Source organism: Cynocephalus volans, chromosome 8 (genome assembly GCF_027409185.1).
Source record: "Cynocephalus volans isolate mCynVol1 chromosome 8, mCynVol1.pri, whole genome shotgun sequence".
In the NCBI taxonomy this organism is placed as follows: Eukaryota; Metazoa; Chordata; class Mammalia; order Dermoptera; family Cynocephalidae; genus Cynocephalus; species Cynocephalus volans.
In genome coordinates, this window is record NC_084467.1 from 119,158,169 (window position 1) to 119,184,109 (window position 25,941).

At 43.6% G+C, this 25,941-nt stretch overlaps 1 protein-coding gene and 1 non-coding gene across 3 annotated transcripts; one reads left to right on the top strand and one right to left on the bottom strand.

Annotated features, from left to right (window-relative positions):
- The first annotated feature begins 10,162 nt into the window (after positions 1-10,162).
- Positions 10,163-15,528, top strand: LOC134383369 (low affinity immunoglobulin gamma Fc region receptor III-A-like). 2 transcript variants are annotated; one of them, XM_063104329.1, is made up of 5 exons: positions 10,163-10,225; positions 10,895-10,915; positions 11,276-11,533; positions 14,374-14,631; positions 15,344-15,528. In XM_063104329.1, exons 1-5 carry the CDS (start codon positions 10,186-10,188, stop codon positions 15,526-15,528), a joined length of 762 nt encoding a protein of 253 aa, XP_062960399.1. In that variant the 5' UTR covers positions 10,163-10,185. The 2 variants fall into 2 exon arrangements, with proteins under 2 accessions (XP_062960399.1, XP_062960398.1); XM_063104328.1 differs by lacking the exon at positions 10,895-10,915 and having other exon boundaries at positions 10,186-10,225.
- Positions 15,529-18,485: 2,957 nt separating this feature from the next.
- On the bottom strand, positions 18,486-18,559 carry TRNAN-GUU (transfer RNA asparagine (anticodon GUU)). Its single transcript has one exon. It is a non-coding gene; the product is annotated as a tRNA-Asn (tRNA).
- Positions 18,560-25,941: the final 7,382 nt, after the last annotated feature.

A 25,941-nucleotide genomic window follows, 5' to 3' on the forward strand; every position in this document is an offset into this window, starting at 1 on the left:
TTTATTTACAGCAAGAATATATTATAGATCATGTGTGTATTTTCAAGCAAAAAATTGTTTAAAGCAGCAACAATAAAATATTGGTAAGAAAGACAAGGACCGCATCTCTGGGGATGGTTCTGATCTCGCTCGTACTCACAGTGATGTTTCCAGCCTTTCTCTCTTTTCCAAAGGGATGGCACTGATTAAAACCAAACAAAACAGTATTTTCATTTCCTTTTCAAAAACTCAGTTTTCTTTTTAATGTTACCTTTTATTTTCTTAGTAGATTTTGAATATCTTGCCTGTGAGTAAAACCATGAGCTCAGTTTAAATCACTTACTTTCAAATCTTAGGGGTATAATTTGCTGGCTCTGCTAGAGAAGACTTTAGAGGCCAGCATTCAGAACTAGAGATTATTGAAGATGGAAGGAGCGTGATGTCGTCTAGCCCACTCACCTCACTTTACAGATGAGGAAACAGGTTTAGGAAAGAGAAGTGGCTTGACAACCAACCCCTGTCAGACGGAAACCAAACCTGGATTTCCTTTGTCGGTGACCAACATCCTTCCCAGAACACATCAGTGACACCCTTATTTTGAAACTCAGATTTTGCAAGTCTGGGGAAAGTCTCAGTGTGCTCTGATGTGGTGCAACATAAGTCACTCTAGGGGAGAGCATCAAATGCTTGGAAAGTTCTGATATGTCGGTAGACTATATTATTTTAATAACCACAGCCAAAGTAACAGACTGTGGAAAAAAACAAAACAAAACAAAAAGAAACACAAAGTAACAGGCTGTGGCTTGAGGTCACACCACAAAATTGATTTCAATTCCTTGTAGTTTTCTTCCCTTGAGTCTCCCTGTTTTTTGGAGCTGTTCTCTCCTCGTCCCCATGACTGCCTTTGTGTGTGTCTCTGGGCGCGTCTGTTCCCGGACCCCCCTGTGTGTGCCTTGTTCGCGGGCGTTCTCCATCTGTCTTTAAGACAGTGTTTTTGAACTTGCGTGTCTTTCTTAGGTTTTTTTTTTTTTTCTGTCCCAGGATCTGTGTCTTTCTCAGTTTTCCCCCACTGGTCCTCCTGTCCCTTCTGCCCCATTTAATGTCTTCCTGTCTCTCTAACTCTGCCTCTTCTCCTCCTTTTTCTCTTATACTGCCACTTTCTTTTGCTATTTCTTTTCCTCACTTTACTAGACATGTCATGGTGAATATTTTTTATTAGACAAATTTGATATCTATTGTATTTTTAGTTCACAGCTTACTATATTTTGTTATTAACATGAAATTAAGCAAGTAGAATATTTTTTTAAAAGGCGATTAAATTTCTTTTTGCCTCTCTGTGGGTCCTAATTGTTCATTTCTTTGTGGACCAGAGATGCTTAACAAAAAAGCGGGGGGAAATCATCTTTTCTCTAGTTGACATTCATTAAGATATAAAGTTGTTTAGCTGGAGGGGATCTTAGCAAACACAGCCGTCCATTTTCTCATTTGACAGATGTAGAGTCTGAAATCTAGTCGGATTCGATGACTCGCCCTGGGTCAAGTAGCTCGGTCTAGAGCTCCTGGCCTCCATGTCAGTATTCTTCATGAAATATCAAGTTTTCTACCATGTTAATTATCAGCTCTTCCAGAGAGAGAGTTTCCTATCCTTGTAGTAGGTACTCAGTAAATGCATATGTATTCATTAGGATGCCTTTGGATGAAGGTAGCAAGCCCTGACTTTAACTGTTTTAAACAATAAAGAAATGTGCTGCAAATTGTAAGAAATCTGGATTGGTTGCTTCAGAAGCTCAGTGATGTCACCAAGACCACACCTTATCCCTGCACTCTACCCTACTTAGATTTTTCGGGATTTGGCCTCAGGCTGGCTGCCCTCAAAGTCCCAACAATAACTGCTGTAGAACTCAGGACAAAATGAGCCCTTGTTCATGTCCAGTGAAAGAGAGAGACCCTCTCTCCCAAACATGACATTCCCTTCTACCTGATTGGACCTATTTAGGACAGTGTCCCCCTTCCCCCACTTAACCAGTAAAAGCCAGTGGAAGGCTATATCCTCAGTGGCTTAGATCAATCAGGATCCACCTCTGCATATGGGGATGAAGTAGATTCCTGAATAAAGTGAAGGTTGTAGTATAAAGGAAGAAGAGGGACGGATACTGGGTAGTACATCATATACAATTTGTTGAGTCAACTGAGTCACAGCAATTATTGAGTTGGAAAGAACTGAGAAGCTTTATGGATTCAAGTTCAAGAAATTCTTGTTTCCTACATAGCTTAGCATTGCTCTGTAGCCCTGGGCCAAGATAGCGTCATGAGATACACTATTTCTTTCTTTCTTTCTTTTTTTTTTTTTGCTAATTTGTTCTTTATTTATTTATTTATTTTTTATTTATTATTATTATTTTTTAATTTTATTTTGTCGATATACATTGTGGCTAATTATTGCTCCCCATCACCAAAACCTCCCTCCCTTCTCCCTCCCCCCCCCAACAATGTCCTTTCTGTTTGCTTGTCGTATCAACTTCAAGTAATTGTGGTTGTTATATCTTCTTCCCCCGCCCCCGGTTTTTTTTTTTTTTTTTGTGTGTGTGTGTGTGTGTGTGTGTGTGTGTGTGTGTGTGTGTGTGTGTGTGAATTTATATATTAATTTTTAACTCCCACCAATAAGTGAGAACATGTGGTATTTCTCTTTCTGTGCCTGACTTGTTTCACTTAATATAATTCTCTCAAGGTCCATCCATGTTGTTGCAAATGGCAGTATTTCATTCATTTTTATAGCTGAGTAGTATTCCATTGTGTAGATGTACCACATTTTCTGGAGATACACTATTTCCTTTCTGTTAAAATCTTAGGCAAACTCTTGGGTCTGGGGGGACGATTGGGTAATGTCTGTCTGACTTGCTTAGTTTTAGTTAGTACCAACTACCTCCCTTCTTCCTGTGATTATTCTTGGGATAACATAAAAAGACTTTCCTTCCCTCTATCTGACAGTATCCAATACATGCCCACAGGCCCTTTCTATTTTTAAAATTTCACTTTAATCACCACAACCCCAAAGGATCAGGAAATCTTTAAAATTTGTTAGAGTAGTTAGCTGTGCCAGTATTAAAACACTGCTGCAAATTCTTTGACACTCTTTCCATCAGGAGATGGAATCTATATCCTCTACCCTTGAATCTGGGTGGGTTTATAACTCTTCTGATTAATCAAGTACAGTGGAAAGTGAAGCCGTATAGCTTCCAAGGCCAGGTCATAAGGGGCCCTGCGGCTTCTGTTTAATTTGCTGGAACATTTGCTCTTGGAACCCTGAGCTACCATGTAAGAGGTCCAACACCACATGGAGATGTCACATGTAGGTTCTCCAGCTGATGTCCCTGCTGAGCCCAGCCTTTGAGCCATCCTGGTTCAGATACCAGACATGTTTATGAAGAAGTCTCCAAATGATTCCAGCTCCCAGCTGTTCGACTCTTCCCAGAGGAAGCCCCAGACATTGTGGAGCAGAGAGAAGCCATCTTACTGTGTCCTATCTGACTTTCTGGCCCACAGAATCCATGAGCACAAAAACCGATTGTTGTTTTATGTCACTAAGTTTTGGGGTGGTTTGTTTCACAGCAGGCCCGTCGGAGAGCAGTAAGAACCGAGTACTACTGGAGAAACGTTACCACCACCGAGGACTGGCCCAGCTACAAATCCCTTGCCACCACCCTCAGCTGGGCCCTTGGCATTGCTTGGTAAACCTTTTACAATTGTTTGGAATCCCTGGTAATCTTTTTACATATAAACGGTTCCTTTCCCTGATTCACCATAAAGGTCACTCTAAACCTCCTCTGGTGTCCCCAAGCCCCCTACAGCAACTTTCACCCCCTCTTTCTCAGTGAGTGACTTTGACTTCTCCTTAACCAAGAAAGTCAGGACCATCAGGTGTAATCCACGACATCTGAAAATGGCTTTTCTTATGCACCCGCTCACCTTCTGCCTTCAGCTCACAGGGAGCTCCATATCCAGTTCAGAACCAACTCTCCAGCTGTGTTCTGGTATGATCTCTTCAGGATCCACCCTTGCTTTATCGGGTACTCCCTCCTTGGCAGGCATCAGCTTCTCCCACTCTACTGGCTTCTTCCCAAAGAACTATAAACAAGCGCAAGTCTTCCACTTAAAACAGAACAAAATCTCGTTTTCTTTCTTTGATCTCCTCTAGCTCCGATTCTCTGCTTCTCATTTCTTATTGTGTCACGTAGGGCTCTCAGTTATGAGTAACTGTACCACACAGTCTGGATATATTGAGTAAATAATTTTTTTTGGCAGCTGGCTGGTATGGGGATCCAAACCCTTGACCTTGGTGCTATAACAACATGTTCTAACCTACTGAGATAACCAGCCAGACTGGATATGTTAAATAAAGGAAAGGAATGTATCGGATGGAAATGAAGAGAGTCAACCCAGCCCACTGCTGTGATTTACTGGGACCCAACTGTCTCTCTCTCCTATAAGTGAATTTCCCTTATAAGCAAATAAGTGTCACTTATTCAGGATTCAGCCCAGAAGAGACTCTAATGGCCAAGCCTAGATCATATGCCTGCCCGCTAGCTGCCTGTATCAGTTTGCTAGGGCTGCCAAAACAAAGTACCACAGACCAGCTGGCTTAAACAACAGAAATTTATTTTCTCACAGTTCTGGAGGCTACAAGTCTGAGATCAAGGTGTTGGCAGTTTGGTTTCTTCTGAGGCCTCACTTCTTGGCTTGTAGACGTCCGTCTTCTCCCTGTACGTGTCTGTGTCCTAAGGACACCAGTCATATTGAATTAGAGCCCATCCTAATAACCTCATTTGAAAATAATTACCTCTTTAAAGGCCCTGTCTTCAAATACTGCCACATCCTGAGGTGCAGAGGGTTCAACATATGGACTTCAGCATGTGAACCTGGGGGAGACACAACTTAGCCCATAACAGTGCCCCAAGGTGGGGAAAGGGAAGATCTGGACCCTTTGGTTGCTACAGCAAAAAGTAATCACCCCTTTCTATTAAGACTACTCACAGTGGGGGCTTCCCCAAGGGACAATGAAATGCTAATGTGAAGAGGAGAGGGAGTGGATCCTGGACAGCCAGGAGAAATGTCCACTGTTCGTTTATAATGGAGATTCTACTCGGTCTTCAGCCAAAAGCTACCAAGCTTCTCTTTCCCAGCCGGTGACATTTCTCAGGCAAAAGTCATTTATAGTGCTGTGATTGGCACATTGAAAGAATTCTTTCTTGAATTTTTTACAACGTTGAATACTGTTGACTACCTCTTCCTTGAAGATCTGTCCTCTCTGAGCTTCCCTGTTCTCTCTTCGTTAGCCCCTCCTACGCTAGACTCCTTTGTCAGCTATTTTTCTTCCGCACACTCTAAAAAATGCCCATGTGCCAAGTCACTGGCTCTGTGCCCTTCTCCCCTCCCTCCCAGCCTCTCCTTGCTTTCCCTCACTGTACCCCCTTTCTTCTCACTCAAGACTCTTAAAGTTGGAGGGCTCTTAAGGATACTTTACCTTAAGCCAGGATCTCTGGGTGGGTTCACATGGAACTTATTACATCATAGTGAGAATGGTGTGTATATTTGCATCTTTTCTTGGGAGAGAGCCTAAAAGCTTTTTTTTTTTTTTAATTGACATGTAAGGATTACACATATTTTTGGAGTACAGAGTGATATTCTGATACACGTATACGGTGTGTAATGATCAAATCAGGGTAATTAGCATATCCATCACTTCAACCATTGATCATTTCTTTGTGTTGAGAACATTTGAACTCCTCTCTTCTAGCCACTTGAAAATACACAATAAATCATTGCTAATTATAGTCACCCAGAACTACTATAGAACACACTAGAACTTATTCTTCTTATCTAGCTGTAATTCTGTGTCCGTTCTCCTTCTTCCCTCCCCAGGCTCTAGTAGCCACAATTCTACTCTCTACTTCTATGAGCTCAACTGTTTAAGTTCCCACATACGAGTGAGAACATACAGTATTTATTTTTCTGTGCCTGACTTATTTCATTTAACATAATGTCTTCCACGCTCATCCATGTTGCCATGAATGACAGATTTCATTCTTTCTATGGCTAAGTAACATCCTATTGTGTGTATACCACAGTCGTTCTATCCATTCATCCATTCATTTAACCAACTTTGGTTGATTCATACTTTTGCTGTTGTGAATAGCGCTGTAATAAACAGGAGGGTTCAGATGTCTCTTCAGTGTGCTGATTTCCTTTCCTTTGGATAAATATCCAAGAGTGAGATTGCTCAATCATATGGTAGTTCTATTTTTAGTTTTTGAGGAATCTTCCTACTGTTTTCTGTAGTGGCTGTACTAATTTACATTCCCACCAACAATGTATAAATTCCTTTTTCTCCACATCCCCAACAGCATTTGTTATTTTTGTCTTTTTGCTAATAGCCATTCTAACTTGGGTGAGATAATATCTTATTGTGGTTTTAATATGCATTTTCCTAGTGATTAGTGATGTTGAGCATTTTTTCATATACCTATTAGCTATTTGTATGTCTTCTTTTGAGAAATGTCTATTCAGGTCATTTCCCCACTTTTTAACTGTATTATTTGCTTTTTTGCCATTAAGATCTTTCCATTGGGCCTGAAGATTTTATCAGAAGTTTAAAACATCAACCATGTTGGTGTCCCCTACATTGTGTCTTTTGTCCAGACCTGTCTTCTGAGTTCCAGGACCACATGTCCAGCTGCCCACTTGGCATTTTCACCTGAAATCTTCACAACTACCTTAAGCTCAATAACATCAAAAGCTGAGGTCATTATCTCCCCCTCCAAAGCTTGCTCCTCTTCCTACACTTCTTATGACTGTGAAAGGTGCTACCGTCCTCCCAATCACCCAAACCAGAAAGCTGAGCATCTCCCAGGCCCCTTCTCCTCCATTACCCCTCATAGCCAATCACTCACCCAAGTCCTGTCAATTCCACCTTCTTAACACCTCTTCTACAAGCTTCCACTGCATTTCCACTTTTTAAACAGAAGAGCTCCCCTCTCTCAACTGGATTGTTAAAATAACCTCCTGAGTTTTCCCTCCCTCCACCTTTAATCTCTCTCCCCTCCAACCCATTTTTCAGACTGCATCAGTGTTAATTTTTATAAAACGTAAAACTGATCATGTTACTCCCCAGCTTAAAACCTTTTACTAGTTCCCAGTAGCTTTCAGAATAACGTATGTACTGTTCAACCTAACATACGAAACCCTTTATGATTACCTGGCAAATTTTAATTGAGTGCCTACTATGTGCCAGACCCTGTGCTAAATGTTGGGGATATAGCGGTAAACAAGATGAACAGATTCCTTGCTCCCGAAGAACTTATGGTTCATAAATGTGATGAGTTTACAAAACAGAAGCTCAAGTTCCTAAAGGAGTTGGAGGTCAGGGGGCAGCCACAACCTAATTTGGAAAACCAAGGAAGGCCTCAACCTCCCATCTAAATCTTATAGTAGTAACCAACAGGTATGGTTCCAGATATAGAACCAACAACTTTATCTGCATTATTTCATTTAAGCCTCACAACAACTCCTTGGGGTTAGTGCCATTATTGTTAGCCCCATTTTACAGATAAGGAAACTGAGGACTACAAGGGTTAAATAAGTGGTGGAGTTGGGATTCCATTTCAGACTCATCTGAGACCCAGATGTCTTAACCCTTAACCCTTTAGGAGCTGTGCTTCTCTCTGTAGTACTCGTTATGCTTGTAGCTACATCCAGCTCTGTAAACACACTGGCCTATTTCACTCCAAGTCTTGGCTCATGCTGCTCCTTTTGTCTGGAATGCCCATTTCCCTCAAAAATCTTCCTGCTGAACACACAATTATCTTTTGTGATCCAACTAAAGTGTTCTCTCTTTCATGTAGACTCCTCTCCCAGGTAGAATTAGCCACTGCCTTCTTGGCGCATATACAGTATTTCATAAATACTCTCATTGTCCCTGCAGCTCTTCAGATACTTATCTGGTGGTCTCCCCCTAAGAAACTATAAGTCCCAGGGGATGACAACCGATCGACCTCTATAATCTCAGACACTTGTGTTGTGTCTGGCATCCCAGTGTTGAAGGGAAGGAAAAGGCAGAAGAGGAGAGCAGGAGAGAGGAGAGGAAAGAGAAGGAGGAAGTAAGAGAATGAAAGGCAAGCAGGAAGACAAACACTTCAATAAAGGATATTCCAAGACCATCTGACCCTTTGTACAAATTTTGCATTCATTTTACCCATCACTGTAAAATTAACCCTTGTGACCCCAACAAAACTCAATTTGAGGATTGCTCAACAAGTACTTCCTGAAAACGTGCTGAATGCTTGTGTCGGTCCCTTCTCTCCTGTGCATGCTGTCCTTCCTACGTAGCCCACCCTCTCTGCAGCTGACGGGTTCCTCCCTCCGTTCAAGGGCCACAGATAGAAGATGAGTCAGAGAAGAAAATCAAACCTCTACGAAAGAAAACTAAAATGAACATCTTGCACCACAAGTCACATGGCAGAAAGCCACTCAGATAACTGTAAAGACTGGAGAGCGGAGGGATAGTCACCTTTCATCTCAGAGACCATGGATAGCTCTGAAGGCAACTTTTCTGTTTTAGGTTTCCCAGATAGGCATCTGAAGTGCTATAGCAAGGAGCTTAGGGTTTCCAGATACTAATCTGGATTTTGCACTATGTAATGAAGGACTTGAGAAGGAGCACTAGACTGTCTGCCTGGTTCATCTCCATTGTCCACTCTAATCAGACATCTTAATCCAAGGGCCTGCAGGGGAGGGGCAGCTGCAAGAATGCGTGTCGGGGGTGGATGGGTGGTGACAGAGCAGGAGCAATGAACTCCACCATGGGCAAAACAAAACAAACAAACAAAAACCGAAACCTGAGAAGTGATTTTTATATGATTCTGGAGTGGGGAGGCATTAGTCCACAGCAGTGGTCAGCAGGCCCCTGTGCCAGCCCCTGCCTCCTCTCCACCCCGCCAAGCATCACTTGGCCTGTCTGCTGCTCACCTCCTGGGCTTTTCCAAGCCAGGAGAGACCTGTCCCAGATGTCCAGAAACCCGCTGGGGGAGTGGAGGTGCCAAGCAGAGGCATTTGATCTTCTGTCTGGAACGGAGACTGATGTGAGAAGTGGGTGGGGGAGGGCGGGCGTGCGTGAGAATGGAGGAGGGGGATGGGAGGACCCGGAGAGGGAAGAGGTTGACACTCTTACCACTTCCTGGCTACCCCGCCTCCACCTTTCCTGGTAAGAAGCCCTAGAAGCCTGGCTGCTACACTCACTGACCAGCCTGGCCCAGTGTGTCCCTGAGGGGACCAAGCTAAGCTGAGCTACTGTGACTCAGCACAGGCCGGGCCACACTGGTAACACGTGGTGAAGGTGAAGCATCCCTGCTCGCACCCCACTCCACTCCCCACCTTTTCTGTGTGCCTGTCAGCCTTTCCCTGGTGTCTCCTCCTCCCAGGGCCTATTTCTCTCCCACTGCCTGGTTTTTTTCTTACAGAGAATGGGAATCTCATGATCAAATGCACACTAAGAAGTTAGCAGCTCCTGTGGATTACATATCCCAGAGGCATATATGCATTTTGACTTTTGAAAGAAAATGTTGGTGGAGCTAGTACTGAGGCAGAAGACACTTGTAGTGGTCACTTCACTTCTGCATGCTGGCAGGCCCTGGGCTGGATGGAGATGGGTGTGCGCCAGGCAAGAGAGCGAGAAATTCTGAGGTAGAACAAAGGGACCCCTCAAGGGGGGAAAGGCCCTCTTGAATCTCATCCCCAGGTTTATGCTACCCTATTCTTTTTTTTTTTTTTTAAAGATGACTGGTAAGGAGATCTTAACCCGTGACTTGGTGTTGTCAGCACCACGCTCTCCCAAGTGAGCCAACCGGCCATCCCTATATGGGATCCGAACCTGTGGCCTCTGTGTTATGAGCACCACACTCTCCCGAGTGAGCCACGGGCCGGCCCTCACCTTGGCTTCTCCTCCAGGCACTTTCTTTCCTGTTCCTTCCCCATCATGGGGCTCACTTGTTAGAATTCAAATTCAAGAATCAGATGATCTTCTCAGAAAAGGAACCTGGTGAGTGATGAAATGAGGGGATTGGCAGAAGGCTGTTTGCTTCCTCTTTGCTAGTCAGCTAGGTCTGTTTAGGACTCTGGATATCTGTGGTGACTTGACCACTTTTGTGCAGCATCATGTGGCAGCTGCTACCACCAACGGCTCTGCTACTTGTAGGTAAGTCAGGCTCACCCTGGCTGAGGGAGAAGCTCAAGATGCCCTGGGTCTCACAGGGACCCCTTTTTAGGCCAGGGATGGGACCCCCAGCAAGGAATGGATCCCCTCACCACCTCTATAGCCCAGGATTTAGCTCCTGGGACAAACCATCTGGGGGCTGGAGATGAGGAGAGCACTGGTTCTGATTTGGGCATAATCAGGAGGTGAAGGGAACTGTGAGGCCAGTTACTTTACCCCTCTGTGTCTCAGTTTCCCTGTGTGTAAATTGAAGAGCGTGGACTAGATGATACGTAAGGTCTGTCTCTTCCAGTCTGACATTCCAGGGTTCTCCGCTATGACTTTTAATTTCTACCCTTTCTGGGGCGATTGGGCTAAGGTTGTTCTATGGCTTGATTCAGGGAAATTCAATCTGTACCTTTAAATTGTGGGTTTGAACAGGGAAAAAGGAGTAAGGGAACCATGTTGAAAATAGGGATTTGGGTGGACAGTGGGGCAGGAGGCATGGACACTGGAGACCAGAGGGCAGGCAGCAGCAGAGGTGTTCAGTATAAACATCTTGGGAACACAGGGCTCCCAGGGCAGGAGTGCGCAGGAGAGTCTCAAACTCACTGCATGCTCCAGTCTCCAATCTGTGCTCAATATTTGATTTACTCTTTTTTTTTCTTGCAGTTTCAGCTGACCTGCAGGCTGGTGAGTTTGCTTCACAGTCTTGGACTGGTCAAATGAGGCATATATGGGTGTAACAGCTACAGGGCATTGAGCAATGCCTGCTGCGTAGGAAACTGCTGATGTGAGATTTGCAGGGACAGTTCCCCCAACACAGTGAGGCTTGGCCCTATGCTTCTGTGGCTAGTTTTCCTCAAGATACAGAGCAGGCCAAAAAATGGGGCCAAGTGCCTCTAAGCCAAGATGCTCTGAGTTACAGACTCAGGCTGAGTCACCAACTCCATAGTTTGCAATGGACTCACTTGGCGTTGAGCCTCCCTGGGAATGCCAGCATAGGGCCTGCTCATCTCCCTGTCCTCATCCCACATTCTCTTGGCTCCTCAGCAGGTCTCCCAAAGGCTGTGGTGGTTCTTGACCCTCAGTGGGTCAGGGTGCTGGAGGATGACAGTGTGACTTTGAAGTGCCAGGGGTCCTACCCCTCTGGGAACAATTCCACGATGTGGCTGCACAATGGGAACCTCATCTCAAGCCAGGCTTCCAGCTACATCATCAAGCCTGCTAAAGTTGAAAACAGTGGAGAGTACAGGTGCCAGACAGGCGGCTCTGCGCTCAGTGACCCGGTGAAGCTAGAAGTTCATCAGGGTGAGTCGGTGAAGGGGAAGAGGGAAAGCACCATAAAGGGTGAAACCAGGGGCCTTGGGAAGAAATACTTGGGAAGAGCCAGAAGATGATGTTCTTGGGGATTAGAACTAAGATAAGATCTGTGGTCCCACTGGATGATATCAGAATTGTAGTCCTAGCTGTAAGTAGGTCTTAGGTAAAATGTCAAATCCTGCTATATAATAGATATAGGACTGCTGCATCGCATGATTCCAGAAATACCCATTCACATAGAATGTATTCAATGTATATGTGTCATCTGAAGGTCAGGGCATGACACTGATGCTCAATAATATTTATTGAATAAATTAATAAGTTCGTTTTTAGGACCTTAATCTCCTTCTCACTCTCAGACACATAATGCCCTAAGCTACCTCCCAAACCATCGCTAATTGCCTAGTGTCATCTCTTTCTCCCCGTAAATTCTGTATTCAGATTTGCACTTTAGCATATATTTGGCAATGTGATACATTTCCCAATGGAGGGATATACATGTTCAGCCTGCACATTAATCAGAGAATGAAAGTCTTTGTGCACTGTTAACAGAATCCAGACATCAGGAGCAGGTAGGGGAAATATTTTGGACACAGGGGTCTTTTCCAGTGTTCCTGTAATCACACCACACCACCTGCAAGCCTGATTCTACTTCCATAGCTGCCCCATTTGTACAATTTATATGGCTGGAACAAGACTGGAGGGAAAGGAAGGTGTCACAGACGTGGATCTGTAACAGAATTCCATGGTATTGGGCCTCTGAAGCTGATTTTCATGGCTCCTCTGCCTCTAAATGTGCCACCCAGCTGACATGGTCCTCACTCTACAGAGCTACAAGAAGGGATGTCAATTTCCAGTGAGCTGAGAGATGGCCACCTAAGACCAAATAACATGGGGTATTACCAAGATGAAGCAATAGAAAGATCAAGTCTGGGAGTTGTTAGCTTGCCTTGAACTTGACTCTAGAAACTGGCTTTACAAGTCTAGTCAATGAGGATAGTATTAAACTGTGACCATAAAAATTAACTTCACCAGGCAAATTCCTAATCATCCTTTAGGACCCATTTCACTTATCTCCTCTGAGAAGCCTTCTTTACTTTCTTTAGGCAGCATTTCTTGGTCCAATCCTGCTGGACCTGCAGTCCTTTGTTTTTAGCCTCTTGTAGCACTCATCACACTGTGCTGCAATTATTTCTGAGTATGTGTGTTTCTTTGTCTAGACTGTAGATTCTTTGAGGTTGGGGGGGTATCTGGGTTAGTTATCTGGGTATCTCCAGTCCACACAATGTCTGGTACCTAGTGAGTGCTCAATAAAATATTGGTTGACTGAGTGTGTATATGGCCATTCACTGAGTCCATAACAGGACAGACTGGAACAAGAATGTTCCCACAAAGGCCACCAGACCATACATATCCCAATCATAATCTTAGGCTAATAATGATTCATCTCTCTGCTGAAAAAGTAAGTAGGTATATAGGCACATGGGCTTTTTAAATAAATGACACATCTTAATAAGTAATAAAGATCACCTTCTGTTTGGCAAATCTTCCTAGTAGAGAATCTTCACCAAAACATGTTCTACCAATTTTGTTTAGCATGAGGTAGATTTTTAAAATTGTAGTAAATTTTGTTTTGTTCTTATTACAAAAGTAGTTTGGGTTCAATTTCAAAAACATATAAAAGGGGGCCAAGCCTGTGGTGCACTCAGGAGAGTGCGGCGACGCTCCCGCCGCAGGTTCAGATCTTATATAGGAATGGCCGGTGCACTCACTGGCTGAGTGCCGATCACGAAAAAGACAAAAAAAAAAAAATATATATATATATATATATATATATATATATAAAAGGGAAAAAATTAAAATGACCTTTGGTTCCACTCCCCCAGAGAAAACCCCTGTCAATAATATTGAAGTGCCTAGCCTTCCTTTTTTTTTTGTCTGTGCATATATACTTTTTGTATTCTGCCTTTTTAACTTGACACTGTCTCATAAACATTTTCTCATGGCATTATAATATTTATCTACAATATTTATGATTTTTAAATAATTTTTATCATTTTTAATTATTCATATCCCCTCTTAACCGTGACTTCAAGTTCTGTCTGTGTGGAGCCTGATTACTTGGTGAGATGGTTGTCAAAACAAGTGTGCTGGTGATACAGGAATTTTCTCTCCTAAAGGCCATGCTAAGTAATGAAGATGGTCTCACTGAGGCCCTGTGGCCCTTCAGAAACCACCAATTGCCAAGAGCCCCACCACTCAGACCTTTCTTTCTTCCCCCTCTCTGACCTTTACATTGAGTGCTTCTGCACAATTTCTGCAGCCACTCCTGTGGCCACCCAATCACCTTATTCCTGATGGCTGCAAGAGTCTTTCGATATTCCTACAACTGCTTATTCCTTCTGAAATCTACCTTTTCTCTAATGGGGCAAACCATCATTTTCAAATGCAGTTTTTACTCTCTTATCTAGGACTTACTGTGACTTCTTATTGCCTGCCATAGCAAATCCAAGTCTAGCACTTAAGGATATGGCAGATATCCCCAACCTTGCTTCTCACCTACCTCATTCTTTAGTTCCTCTGCTCTAACCTCATGTTTTGACCATGTATGTGTGTGTCCCTCTTCCCCATTCAACAAAAGTTCTTGGTGTAACTTGAGTTCTCTTGCAGGGCCCAGTCAGCTTTTTCCCGATAGGAGCTCTGTGGAGAGGGCTTCCCGTCTGGTTTTCCATTATGTCCCAGGATCTGGGTGGTGAGTGTCCTCTTTGCAAGAGCTCTGCACTGAGAGCTGAGGCCTTTCAAGCCTGGGGTCTCTCTGTGTCTTTCAGGCTGGCTGGTGCTCCAGACCCGTCAGTGGGTGTTCCAGGAGGGGGAGACCATTTGGCTGAGGTGCCACAGCTGGAAGAATACTAGTCTGCTGAGCGTCTCATATTTACAGAATGGCCAAGTCAAGAAATTTAATTTGCGTAATTTTGACTTCCACATTCCAGATGCCACATACAGTCACAGTGGCTCCTACTTCTGCAGAGGACTTATTGGAGGACGTAAAAATGAATCTTCAAAGACTGTGGACATCATTGTTCAAGGTGAGAGACATGTAATTCCAGAGCTCCCAGAGCGCCCTGTGTGTAGATCCTGCAATCACACTGATAAGATGAGTTGGGAGGAGATTCCTGACTCTTCCACAGACTTCTTTGTGTGGGATTCCTTCCTGGTGACCCGCAGAGACCCTGCCTGTCCCTAATTGCTGGGTTCATTTGCAGTTCTGTTTCAGCATGTTCCTTCAAAGTAGCTGAGAGGTGACATTCACTCTGCAGTGTGACAGCAGGAGCAGAAGCCAAACTTCCTTCCCTATAAATACACCTGTCCTTATTTATCCCAACCACCTGGGATATATGAGCCTTCTTTATACTATTTGGATTTTCTTTTAAGTTTGAAATTAAAATTAGGAGTTAAGAAAATTGAAACTAAAAGTCCACAAATTTGTCTCAGTTTATAGACAACAGCATTGTCTGACAATTCCCTAATTGTCACACAAGCTAATTTGCTAAATGCTCCCTGCCGCATCTCCATCAAACAAGCAGAAGCTGTTGCTAAGTGTTGGATGAGCTGTGCTTTGCTCTGTTAGATCAGGAGTCAGTGCACAGAAGCAAAGCCTTTTCCCCAGACTTCCCCACCATGCCCTGGAACCTGTCTTGACAGGTGATAGGAATGCTCCTCACTGGTGACTTTGCTGTTTATTCCAATTTTCTGCTTTCATGACTGTCATTTTTCTTATCCCTCTGCCTTTCCTACTAGGTTTGACAATTCCATCCATCCATTCCTCTCCACCTTGGCACCAAGTCGCTTTCTGCCTGGTGATGGTAGTACTGTTTGCAGTCGACACAGGGCTGTATTTCTCTGTGCAGAGAAACCTTCGAAGCTCAGTGGGATCCTGGAAGGACCACAAATTTAAATGGAGCAAGGACCCTCAGGGCAAATGATCCCTTTTCCCACGGTGGTAATAACAGTGGCAGCAGCATCTGAACCTCTCTCTGGATTTGCAGTGGCTTCATCCCCATCAGGCATCTCCAAAAGCAGCAGGAAAAATAACAACTCAGAGCCTGGGCTGAGGGCCCCGCATCCAACTGTTTTCTCTTGGTCTCCAATGGAAAGGAGAAGCTTATGATCTTCAAGTGCCAACAGCGAAGCTTCAGTGAGCAGCTGTGTTCCTGGGAACTGAAGTCTCAGAGCTACACAAACACTTTTCTGTCCCAACCGTTCACTCACAGCAAAACCACAGCACAAGCTCTGGATGATGACCCCTTAAATGTATAAAAATTGTTCCTAAATGGATAAGTAGAATTAATGGCTGAGGCAGGGTCAGTGGATAGTTTGCATCTGTTGCTACAGGGCTGGTTGCCTTTGGGGTACCCCAAAACTCCTTCCTGTGAGAACTGCTGGGGAATCTAGGGGATTCAGCAGAACCAATGAAGGGGGTGGCTGAGAAAGAGCAGGATAGACCAGGATAGACCAGGGAGGAGCTCCCATGTGTGCCCAGAAACAGGGCTGTCTCCCTAGAACATGAGCCACGGTGGAGGTAACCAGAAATCACAGGAGTGACATAGAATTGAGTTTTCCAGGGGAATCTCTGTCTAGAACTGCTATGGTCTGCTAGTTTATAATGATGTACCCCCTTAATGCTGTGAGTAGAAAATGGTCCTAGAAAGGGGTCTGGGGATTAGGGTGGGGGAACTTGGAAAAGAAAGCACGGAGCAAACTGTGTCATTGTCACAGGTTAAGCTGTGTGAACAGTAATATCAGCATCTGAACTGTGAAAGCATGAGAAGAATCAACCACAAGTGCACAGGAAGAAATGGGCAGAGGGTGTGTTGGCCAAGGTAGGAAGAATTAGAGAGAGGAGGCACGCTGACTATAAAAGCAACTTTTCTGCTTCAATATCTAATTCAGGTGTATCTTTGTTTGCATCATGCATTAAACAAGCATTGGATGACCAATACTAAATATATTGAATTCTACTCAGTTAATTATGAAACTTTGAAATCCCTCAGCATGTCAGTATCAATGGGGTGGGAATGGAGAAGGCAATCATTGCTTATGGAAGAAAGCTTTGGCTAGCTCTGTCTGTTTTAGAAGTTTTAAACAACATTTCTTGATTCCAATGAAACATTTTACAAGATCTTGCATGATACTCTCAGATAGGAGATGGAAAAACCATGGCAATAAAACATGAATGATAAAATCCTTTTTTACTTCCCTTTGTCCAGACTCTGTCAGAAGTTGGTTTGGGTTGATGAGAAACCCCTCTCTTCTCAGCAACTATCTCACCACAACTCCTATGAATTGGCCAGCTGGCTTTCCAAAGCTTTCTGAGACTACTGGGTGAAGGTTTATAGGCAGTGCTGTGGATTGATTGAATTGTGCCCCCAGCGTTCATATATTAGAAGCTTAATTTCCCACTGTAACTGTTGAGGGTGGGAAATCCTATTATGGTAATTGAAAGGTAGGCCCTTGAAAAGGTGATTACATTGTAAGACTATGTCGTAGTGAATGGATTAAAAATGGTAATCGTAGGCATGGTCCTGAGGTCTTTAAAAGACGAGCACATGAGAGGTTAGTCTCTCTGTGCTCTGCCATGTTCTGTGATATGAGATCTCTGGGTTGCGGTTGCCACCACCAAGGCCTTCACCAAACGTATTCCCTGGATTTTGGATTTCCCAGCCTCCAAAAGTAGAAGTAGTAAATTTTGTTTTCCTTATAAAGGATCCAGTTCCAGGTATTTTGTTATAAGCAACCGAAACTAAGACTGGTGGTATGAGATAGGAGGGTGAATGCAAATTAGAAGTAGTTTTAGAGAATCAGGACAGGCAGAAGAGGGCACGGCTAGGCAGGAAGTAGAGGCTTGGGCAGAGGTACACGGCCAGCCTGATTGTGTGAATTATGAGCTATACACCAAGACGACTGAGTGAGGTGTATGAATATTAGATGAGATTCAGGCATGAGACAAGCGCACTTGGAAACCTTGGACATTCGACTCATGTTTATTCAGTACCTACACTGTGCCAAGTTTAAGTGCTGAAGACATCTGATGAACAACACAGGATCGTTTCCTGGAGGAGCTTTCATTCTACTGAGAAAAACAGGTAAATAGGAGAGAACGGGCTTAAGCAGAGACAAGACTTAATTTTTGGAGTGCTCATGAAGGATGGGTAGGAGTTTGCCAGGCAAAGAAGAGGAGAAAAGCCGAAGTTCCATGGACAGACTCAAAAGCCAAGAGTAGGAGTTCAAGGAAGCAGTTTGGTTCTGTTGGAGTCTAAGGGGTCAGTGAGGGAGAAGACAGAGCTCGGGGCGAGATCGTGAAGCGCGCTGCCTTCCAAACTGAGGAGATCGGACCAGACCGTGCAAGCCACCGAGGGACTTTAAGCAGATCAAGCTTGTATTTCAGAAGGACTCCGGCAGCTGCTTGGAGGATGGATGGAAGAGGAGAGCTGAAGAAAGGAAACCAGCCAGGGCGGCCAGGTAGTTATTGCAAAACGCCCGAGCGGAGTAATGAGGCCGCCGCAGCGAGACTGGAGAGGAAAGCGCCTCGTCACAAGGTATTTAGGAAGCGGTTTCTCTGAGAACTCGCAACGCAGGCACAGGGTTGCTGAGAAAGATAAGTCATTCATCTTTGGATTATTAGTACTTACACTTCCTTTGGTCGGTCAATTTTCTTAAAGCATTAGTTTCACAATGCAATTTCAGTGGTTAAGACGCTAAAAATTATTACTAATCGCAGATCTAATTGCGCAGAGACCAACCACCTCAAAACCGCTAGTAAATCCTCTGGGCTGAGAGGAGGAGAATATCGGGAACCACACAGCGTGGAGGCCGGTGGCCAGACCCCCCCCGGCGGTGAGTACCGAGGGTGGTTTTGAGTTTCAAGAAGAACAGAGGTCACCGTCCCTGGGTGGGATCGAACCACCAACCTTTCGGTTAACAGCCGAACGCGCTAGCCGATTGCGCCACAGAGACGGACTGAGCAGTGGTTCGCTGCCAAGTGGGTTCATTGAAGAATAAATTCGTAGCTCTTTTTATTTTCATGTATTAGTATTAGGATTAGTATTAGTATTAGTATTTTGCAGTTCTTTTTACGTTTCCAAAAACTGTGGTTGAGGCTGACGCGGAAACCGGTGGGACTACGACCTTCCCGTGCACCAGAGCGCGGCTGATAGCCCCTAGCGAGGCAGGTCTTTTTCCCGCCAGCTCCTGCTCAGATCCCGGACAGAAATCAGCTTCTACCCAGAAGACGCCGAGAAGAGAGGAGAAAGAAAAGGATGCATGAACTATAAGGGTCTTTGGGGAATCCAAAATTGATGCGGTCTTTGGGTTCGGGAGTTCAACTGGTTTTGCTAGAGAGGTACGTCAATAAGCTTTTTGCTGATCTAGACAATTTATGTACGCATGCGTACATGTGTGAGTTTTGACATAAGCTTGTTATTGTGAGAATTAAAAATATCACGTGTACTATCACGTCCAGCAAAATGCAATATCTAAGTAAGGGAACTTCGTAGAACAAAAGTAAACTTCAACCCCAGCTGTTTTGAAAGGTTTCTGCCAGCCTATTGGGCACCCAGACAGAACACGGAGTTTATAAATGCCTCTAACTTAAGGACTTTCATATCGACATATCCGGATCCAAATATCTGAGGACCGAGACCCCGTATTCCACAATCAGCCTGGGGAATCCGTGTCAGCGCCAGGCCTGATAAACCATTTTCTATATTGCTCAAGTCCCAACATAAGTATTAACATTCATTTAGTAATGAAAAGGATAATTAATGCTTGTTCATTGCCAAACACCATTCTAAATATATATTTACCCACTTAAAAATTGTCATTAAAAAAATTTTTTTAAAGAAAATTATATGCTGATAACATGAAGGCCACAGGTTCGGATCCCTATATAGGGATGGCTGGTTAGCTCACTTGGGAGAGCCTGGTGCTGACAACACCAAGTCAAGGGTTAAGATCCCCTTACTGGTCATCTTTAAAAAAAAAAAAAAGAAAAGAAAATTATAATTATTATCATTATCCTCTTTCACAGATGAGGAAACTGAGATAAAGAGAGCCAAGATTCAAGCACAGGAAGCACAACAGAGCCCACTCACTTCACCATCACCCTATGTTACCTCATCCAGCCTGAATGGTTGGGATCAACCAAATTACATATGTCATTCCAATAAATGATTTTTGCATACTACAGATAACAAATAAATAAAACCTTCAGGCAATATTATAAAGGTTAGAGAATCAGTAAATATGAAGGTACTTCAAAAAGTTTGTGGAAAAATAAAATTGAAAGGTAATACAATTCTTTCCGTGAATGTTTTGAAGTACCCTCATACAATTGCAGTTAGTTCAACAGATGACAAAGGATTCAGCATCATAAACACCATGTTAGGGAAAATTTCTACTTATTGAGACTACTAATGACTATCAGCTTATTGGGAAGTAATTGGAGGAATTGGATCCTGCCTCTCTCCCATGTAACTCAGTTCCAAATCAAAATCTCATTCAAGTACATCTGACTGGAGAAACCTAAATCATAACCAGAACCACAGCTGCGGGGGAATCTAGAAAATGCAGTTTTTAGCTTTCTAGCCTCCACAGCACAGGAATGAAGACCAGAATGAGGTTGGAATGGGTGGTGGAAAAGCCAATCCACACCACAATGAGTAAACAGAAAAACGAAGACAAGATAAAACCCAAACCAAATTTAAACTAAAACAAATAACATCCCCACCTTCATCCCAATGTGGCACTGTTACACAATGAGAGGATGAGAAGCTCTGAAGAATTAGATGCTGGTGGGTCACAGATGTGACTATACTGGATGAACTGTGGTAAGGGTATGTGCATTTATCTGTTCTTAAAAAAACAACCTGTGGGGAGAGGGTCTTCAGTCAGATGCTGGATTCCATTCTTCTTCTCCCAGATCCCTGTAGAAAAGATCCAATCAGTTTAACAGAGAAAACTTTACACCATCCCAATCATCCACAATACAAAAGAGGAAGCTTGCAATCTCCTGGGTTCATGATTAATATCTCATGATCCAAGGTGAGTCTGCAGTCAAAGCTGTCCTGGGAATCACAGTGAGGCATCACATAGTTGAATATTAAAAAGCAGGAGCAGGAAATGACCCAAAGGACAGCAGACTAAAAGAGCACAAGCCAAGATACAATCGTTCACAGTATCTGACAGGAAGCTCGATATCTTCTGGTTGTACCATTAATATCTGGTGGATTTAAGCCAGAACTGGAGTCAAAGACATCCCAGAATTTTTGTTTTCCTTTATTTGCAATACATGGATGAGTGAGCACCCAGCAATTATGTCATTTCAAATCGGTGGTTGAGAAATAGGTTATTCAATAAATTGAATGGAGAACCATCAGGTGGAAGAAGGGGTATAGAGTTATAGACTTACATCATGCCATATCTCAAAATAATTTCAAACAGAGTTAAAGAGATAAAGCCAAAAAGCAAAAACAAACATATGATTGCCATTTATAAAAAGGTAGAAACTGATCTCATATTGGGGTGGGCAAGAATTTTCTGTGTAAAAAAATAAAAAAGCTACCAGGAAAAATATTTGACTACATAAAAAGTAGAAACTTCTGAACTTCAAAAACACTGTGAATAAAATTTAAAAAGCAATTCCAGTTCTCATAATAGTGGAGTAACTTGAGTGGAACTAACCACTCCAGAGATAACAACTATAAACTCTGTACAAAACATTTTTTAAAAATCTGTTTGAATGTTGCTATGCCTCCCATAGTTTTGTCACCCCTTTTCCCCTGGGTGACAGAGCCGCCAAAGATTACTCAAAGGCCATGTTTTCTGAGCAGTGAGAAGCCCCCAAAAGGCATTAATCTCCCAGAACCCTCAAGAGAGAGGCATTCCTTCCATTTGGGAAATTAACCCCGAATTGGGGTTCTCTTCCCACATTTTTTCTCCAGACCAAGAAGTTTCAGGAAGAGAACATGGGTGGGGTTTTTGCTAAGTATAGTTTAACAAGTTTAACAATAGAAGCTGGTAACATTCAGTAAGACAAGCAAGGTGACATTCCATAATGCAATTTTCAAGAAGTTAAGTGATCCACCAACAAAAGCATGATTTTAGCAAACTTTCTCTTCTTACAGCAATTTCCCAGTATCTTTACATATCAATCAGTTACCTGTCTGTCTTTGAGCCAGCAACCTTGCTGTGTTACAATTCTTTATCTTACACCAGAGACTTTTCCTATTAGGAAAATTTCCTGTCTTTTGCAAGGTCAACATTTTATATGTACTTTTAAGAAGCGAGGCCAAACCCAAATCTGCAGAGCTTTGGAAAACCAGGCCCTGTGAAATTTGCTTTATGTATACTCCACATTTGAGTGCACTGGAGAGCAATCAAATCAGATAAAAAATAAAGAGGATTCTGTGGGGTTGCTGAGGGCCTTGGCCAAGCCCCAGGACACAGGCAACCAGCCCAGTGACCACCACAAGCTCCTGGAAGCATCCCAGGCTCCCAAGCTGGGGTGGTGGGAGGCTGAAGGCTTCAGCAATCCCCCCACCCCCCGACGTCTGTATCCAGCTCAGCAATGATCAAGCCACTGCTGGAAGTGCCCTTGTCTTCCCTGCAGGAATGAGGGAGGTGCCACAGGCCTCAACCACACTCCCCCTCCTTCCTCCTTCTCCCACCCTATATCTTTCCTCTTTCCCCTCTCCCCCACAACTGCTCTGCAACAGCATTGTAGGATGTAAAAAAAAAAAAAAATTAATAAATAAACTTAAAAAATACATTTTGAATCAATAACTACAGTTTCTGGGAAAAAAAGAACTTAATTTGAAATGAGCTGCCCCCCCCCAAAAAAAAAAAAAAAAGACAGAAAATAAAGAGGATTCCATTCTGTGGGCACTCACCAGTCAGCCAGACTCAGACATATAAATAAACTTATGTAGAAAATGACAATCTAATTGGACTCATGCATCAGGACAGAGTTTAGAGCTGCCAGACTGGGTAGAAATTGAAGAAGTAAATCTCAGGAAGGCAGGCGCCACATGGGGGAAAATCAAATCTGCAAATACGTATCTCCTCAAATCGTTGCTTCACCCCTGTGCTGAACATGAATCGAGCAGAGACTCTAGGGAGGAAAGGTGAAAATAATAGCTGTAAGGCTAAAAGACTACTGAGCAGAGATGCCAGGAGCTGCCCCACCAGAGGAGACAGAAAAACGCTGGAAACAACACAAATGTTCAGCAATAGGAGATTTCTTAAAGAAACTGCAATGAAGGACCGGCTGGTTAATTCACTTGGTTTGAGGGTGGTGCTGAAAACACCAAGGTCAAGGATTTTGATCCCTGTATCAGCCATCTGTCCCCAAAAAACAACAAAAAGAAGTTATAATGTAAACATAAGTATAATACAATGAAGTCATCAAAATAATGTTTATATTAGTATTTAGTGAATGTAGAAATATTCACAACATTTTAAAGTCAAAAGTCAATCAGTTTAAAAAACTTGTCATTACACATTACTCCAAACTCATACAATGTACACCAAGAGTGAACCCTATTGTAAACTATGGTTTGTGAGTGACAATGACGTGTGAAAGCAGATTCCTCAGTTGTAACAAATGTACCACTCTGGTGGGGGATATTAACAATAACGGGAGAGGCTAAGCATGCGTAGGGCGAGGGTGTATATGGGAAATCTCTGCATCTTTGTCTCGATTTTGCTATGAACCTAAAACTGCTCTAAATGTAAAGTCTATTAAAAAACAAATAATATGAACATTATGGTTCCAACTCTGTATTTAAAAAATGCCAAAGAGATACATACAGCAAAATATTAATAGGATGATGGACATATGGGCGGGTGCTTTTTATGTGTTTGCCATTTGCTTATTCTCTGTATTTTCTACGAGGACTATGTATTTCTGTTCTATACAAGAAAAATAATACCTTGTTTAAAACTGAGCATATACTATGTGCCAGGTGCTTTTACGTATATAATCTTTCACTCTCAAAACAACCGTTCAGAATAATTATTACCTTTTTTATTTATGCAGAAATGATAAAACTGCGGCTCAGAAAGATCGAATAACTGGCCTGAGGTCAAAGAGCTAGGTAAGAGGAAAAGCTGAGATTCAAAATACTTGGTTCCAAAACCCCACACTCTTTGCAGTGGAGGACACTACTTCAAAGGACTTTAGAGCCACAGAGGGTCTCAAAGACAGTGGAGTTTGAAATGCTTCTCCATTTTACGGCTGAAGAAACTGAAGCCAGAGAAGTTAAATGACATGTCCCAAAGCAAACCGTTGGTTAGTGATAAAAACAAACAAACAAACAAACAAACAGGTCTCCTGGTTGTCAGGCCAGTGCTCGTTTCTGTGCTTGGTTTAGACATAAAATCTTTGTTATTCCCATCACCCGTAGTGGAGGAGGTTGTTTCACAAGTTTGCACACCTTCGTGTAGGCTGGCCGTGGAAAGAGCGCGAACTTGAGAACCTGGGCTTGATCACTGCTGAACGGCAATACACATGCGAGAAAGGAAGCAGGAGCGTCTACGGAGTCGTCGGTACTGAAGATCGCAAGAAGAAAGGTGGGAAGCGAGTCCAGGCTTTAAGGCAGAGCTGGACACAAGGATCCTGTGGGCAGAAGGAAGTTGGGGGCATCGGAGACGACGAATGCGTGGCAGGCCCACTCAGGGGCGGAGCAAGTAGAAAGTTCCTTGCAGGATTAATCACCCAACACCTTTACCTCGGAAACAGCGTCAAAGCACTTGCACCTACCTGTACTCTTGCTCCCGAAATGAAACGAAAGTTATTCATTCATGATTTTTGTTTCGGTGGTGAGACAACAAACAGATGGAAAGGAGAGGGAATGAAATATAAGTCTCCCCGATGGGGACTCGAACCCCGGTCTCCCGCGTGGATACTCACCACTGTACTAACGTGGACAACTGTCTCAAAACTTCTGCGATTTCTGCTTAGGAGGTTATACCTAAGCTACCAGCGGACCTGCGCGAAAGGTTGCTGGTTGCTGGCAAAGCTGTACCTTTACTATCTATAGACCTGTGCATTGCAATACAAACATAATGAGAGGCCAAGAATGACGTTTAATTTTCTAATAGCCATATTAAAAAGTAAAATGGGACAGGTGACAATTTTAATAATGTCTTATTTAACCCAATATATCCAAAACATTATTTCGACATGTGATCAATCTAAAAGTACTGTTAATTAGATTTTTTCCCTTAGTCTTCAAAATTCGGTATGCGTTTTACACTCACAGACAGCACATTTCAACTTGGACGTTAAATTTCCATCGGAAAAATAATCAGCATTTAAATTTTATGAAATTTACAATTGAAGAAGGAGATTCATATACCCACGTTGATCCAAACGTATTGAGTTCTCCAATAGCCGAATTGAGTATCCGTTTAAAAATGTCTATTTATTAACTTCATTTAATTAATTCATTTATTTCAATTAACTTATTAAAATTAAATTTGAAAAATGCAGTTCCTTAGACGCACTCGCCAATTTCTGCTGCTCCGTACGAACTTTGCAGTGGCACTTTCTGATGCTGAGAATGAGACAAGAGAACTCAGAATACAGAACATCCCAAATATTCCTCAAGGGTTGGAAGTTTAAAATGGGAGGGAGGTCTGATTTTCGTTTTCAAGATGGCGGTGGCTGGCGCGGAGTAGCTGAGGTGGAAAAGGCGGCCACTGGGCCTCAGGCAGCCGGGAAACTTGTGGACCTTCCTCTTGCCATCTCTTAAGGGAGGACCGCTGCTTGTGGCCGGTCGTGGGGGGTGACCGCCACTTTGCCCCCGGCAGGAGAGGCTGCCTCATTTACAGGCAACAGCTTTGAAGTGTGGAGCAGGAAAAGAACCGTTTCATAGCTGCAAAAGCGAGTCTCTAAACAGGGAACACGGCGCCAGGGCTGCTGTGGATGCAGCCAGGATCCCGGAGGCCGGGGCCGCGCTGAAGGCGGCCAGCTGCCCTATTCAGGATTCGAGGTTTCAGGCCAGCATAAAAGAAGATTCCTGGGAGTGCCCGAGCCACGCCGCGGGACCGAGTGAGCAGCCCAAAGCGGTGGGAACCGAGAACGGGAAAGGTGACAAACCAGAGGCAGAGAGTGAGCGCCCAACCTGGCACAGCCCTGTGAGTGACCCCGGGTCTGGCCCTGCTCGGGGGGCTGACGCCCACCTGGCTTCCGCCTGCATCACCGGGCCACTCACCGCCCCGGGGCTGCCTCCATTTTCTCAGGTGGTGGCAGCTCCGGCCCGGCTGGGCTCCTCACTGAGCCTTCCCACTTGCTTGGCCCGGCATGGGGCTTCCCAGGGCATGCGGGCTGGCCTCCC

Coding starts and splice junctions, on each gene's coding strand:
- LOC134383369 (XM_063104329.1), top strand. CDS start 10,186: ATGTGGCAGCTGCTACCACCAACGGCTCTGCTACTTGTAG. Junction 10,916..11,275: donor TTCAGCTGACCTGCAGGCTG/GTGAGTTTGCTT, acceptor TTGGCTCCTCAG/CAGGTCTCCCAAAGGCTGTG. Junction 11,534..14,373: donor GAAGCTAGAAGTTCATCAGG/GTGAGTCGGTGA, acceptor TGTGTCTTTCAG/GCTGGCTGGTGCTCCAGACC.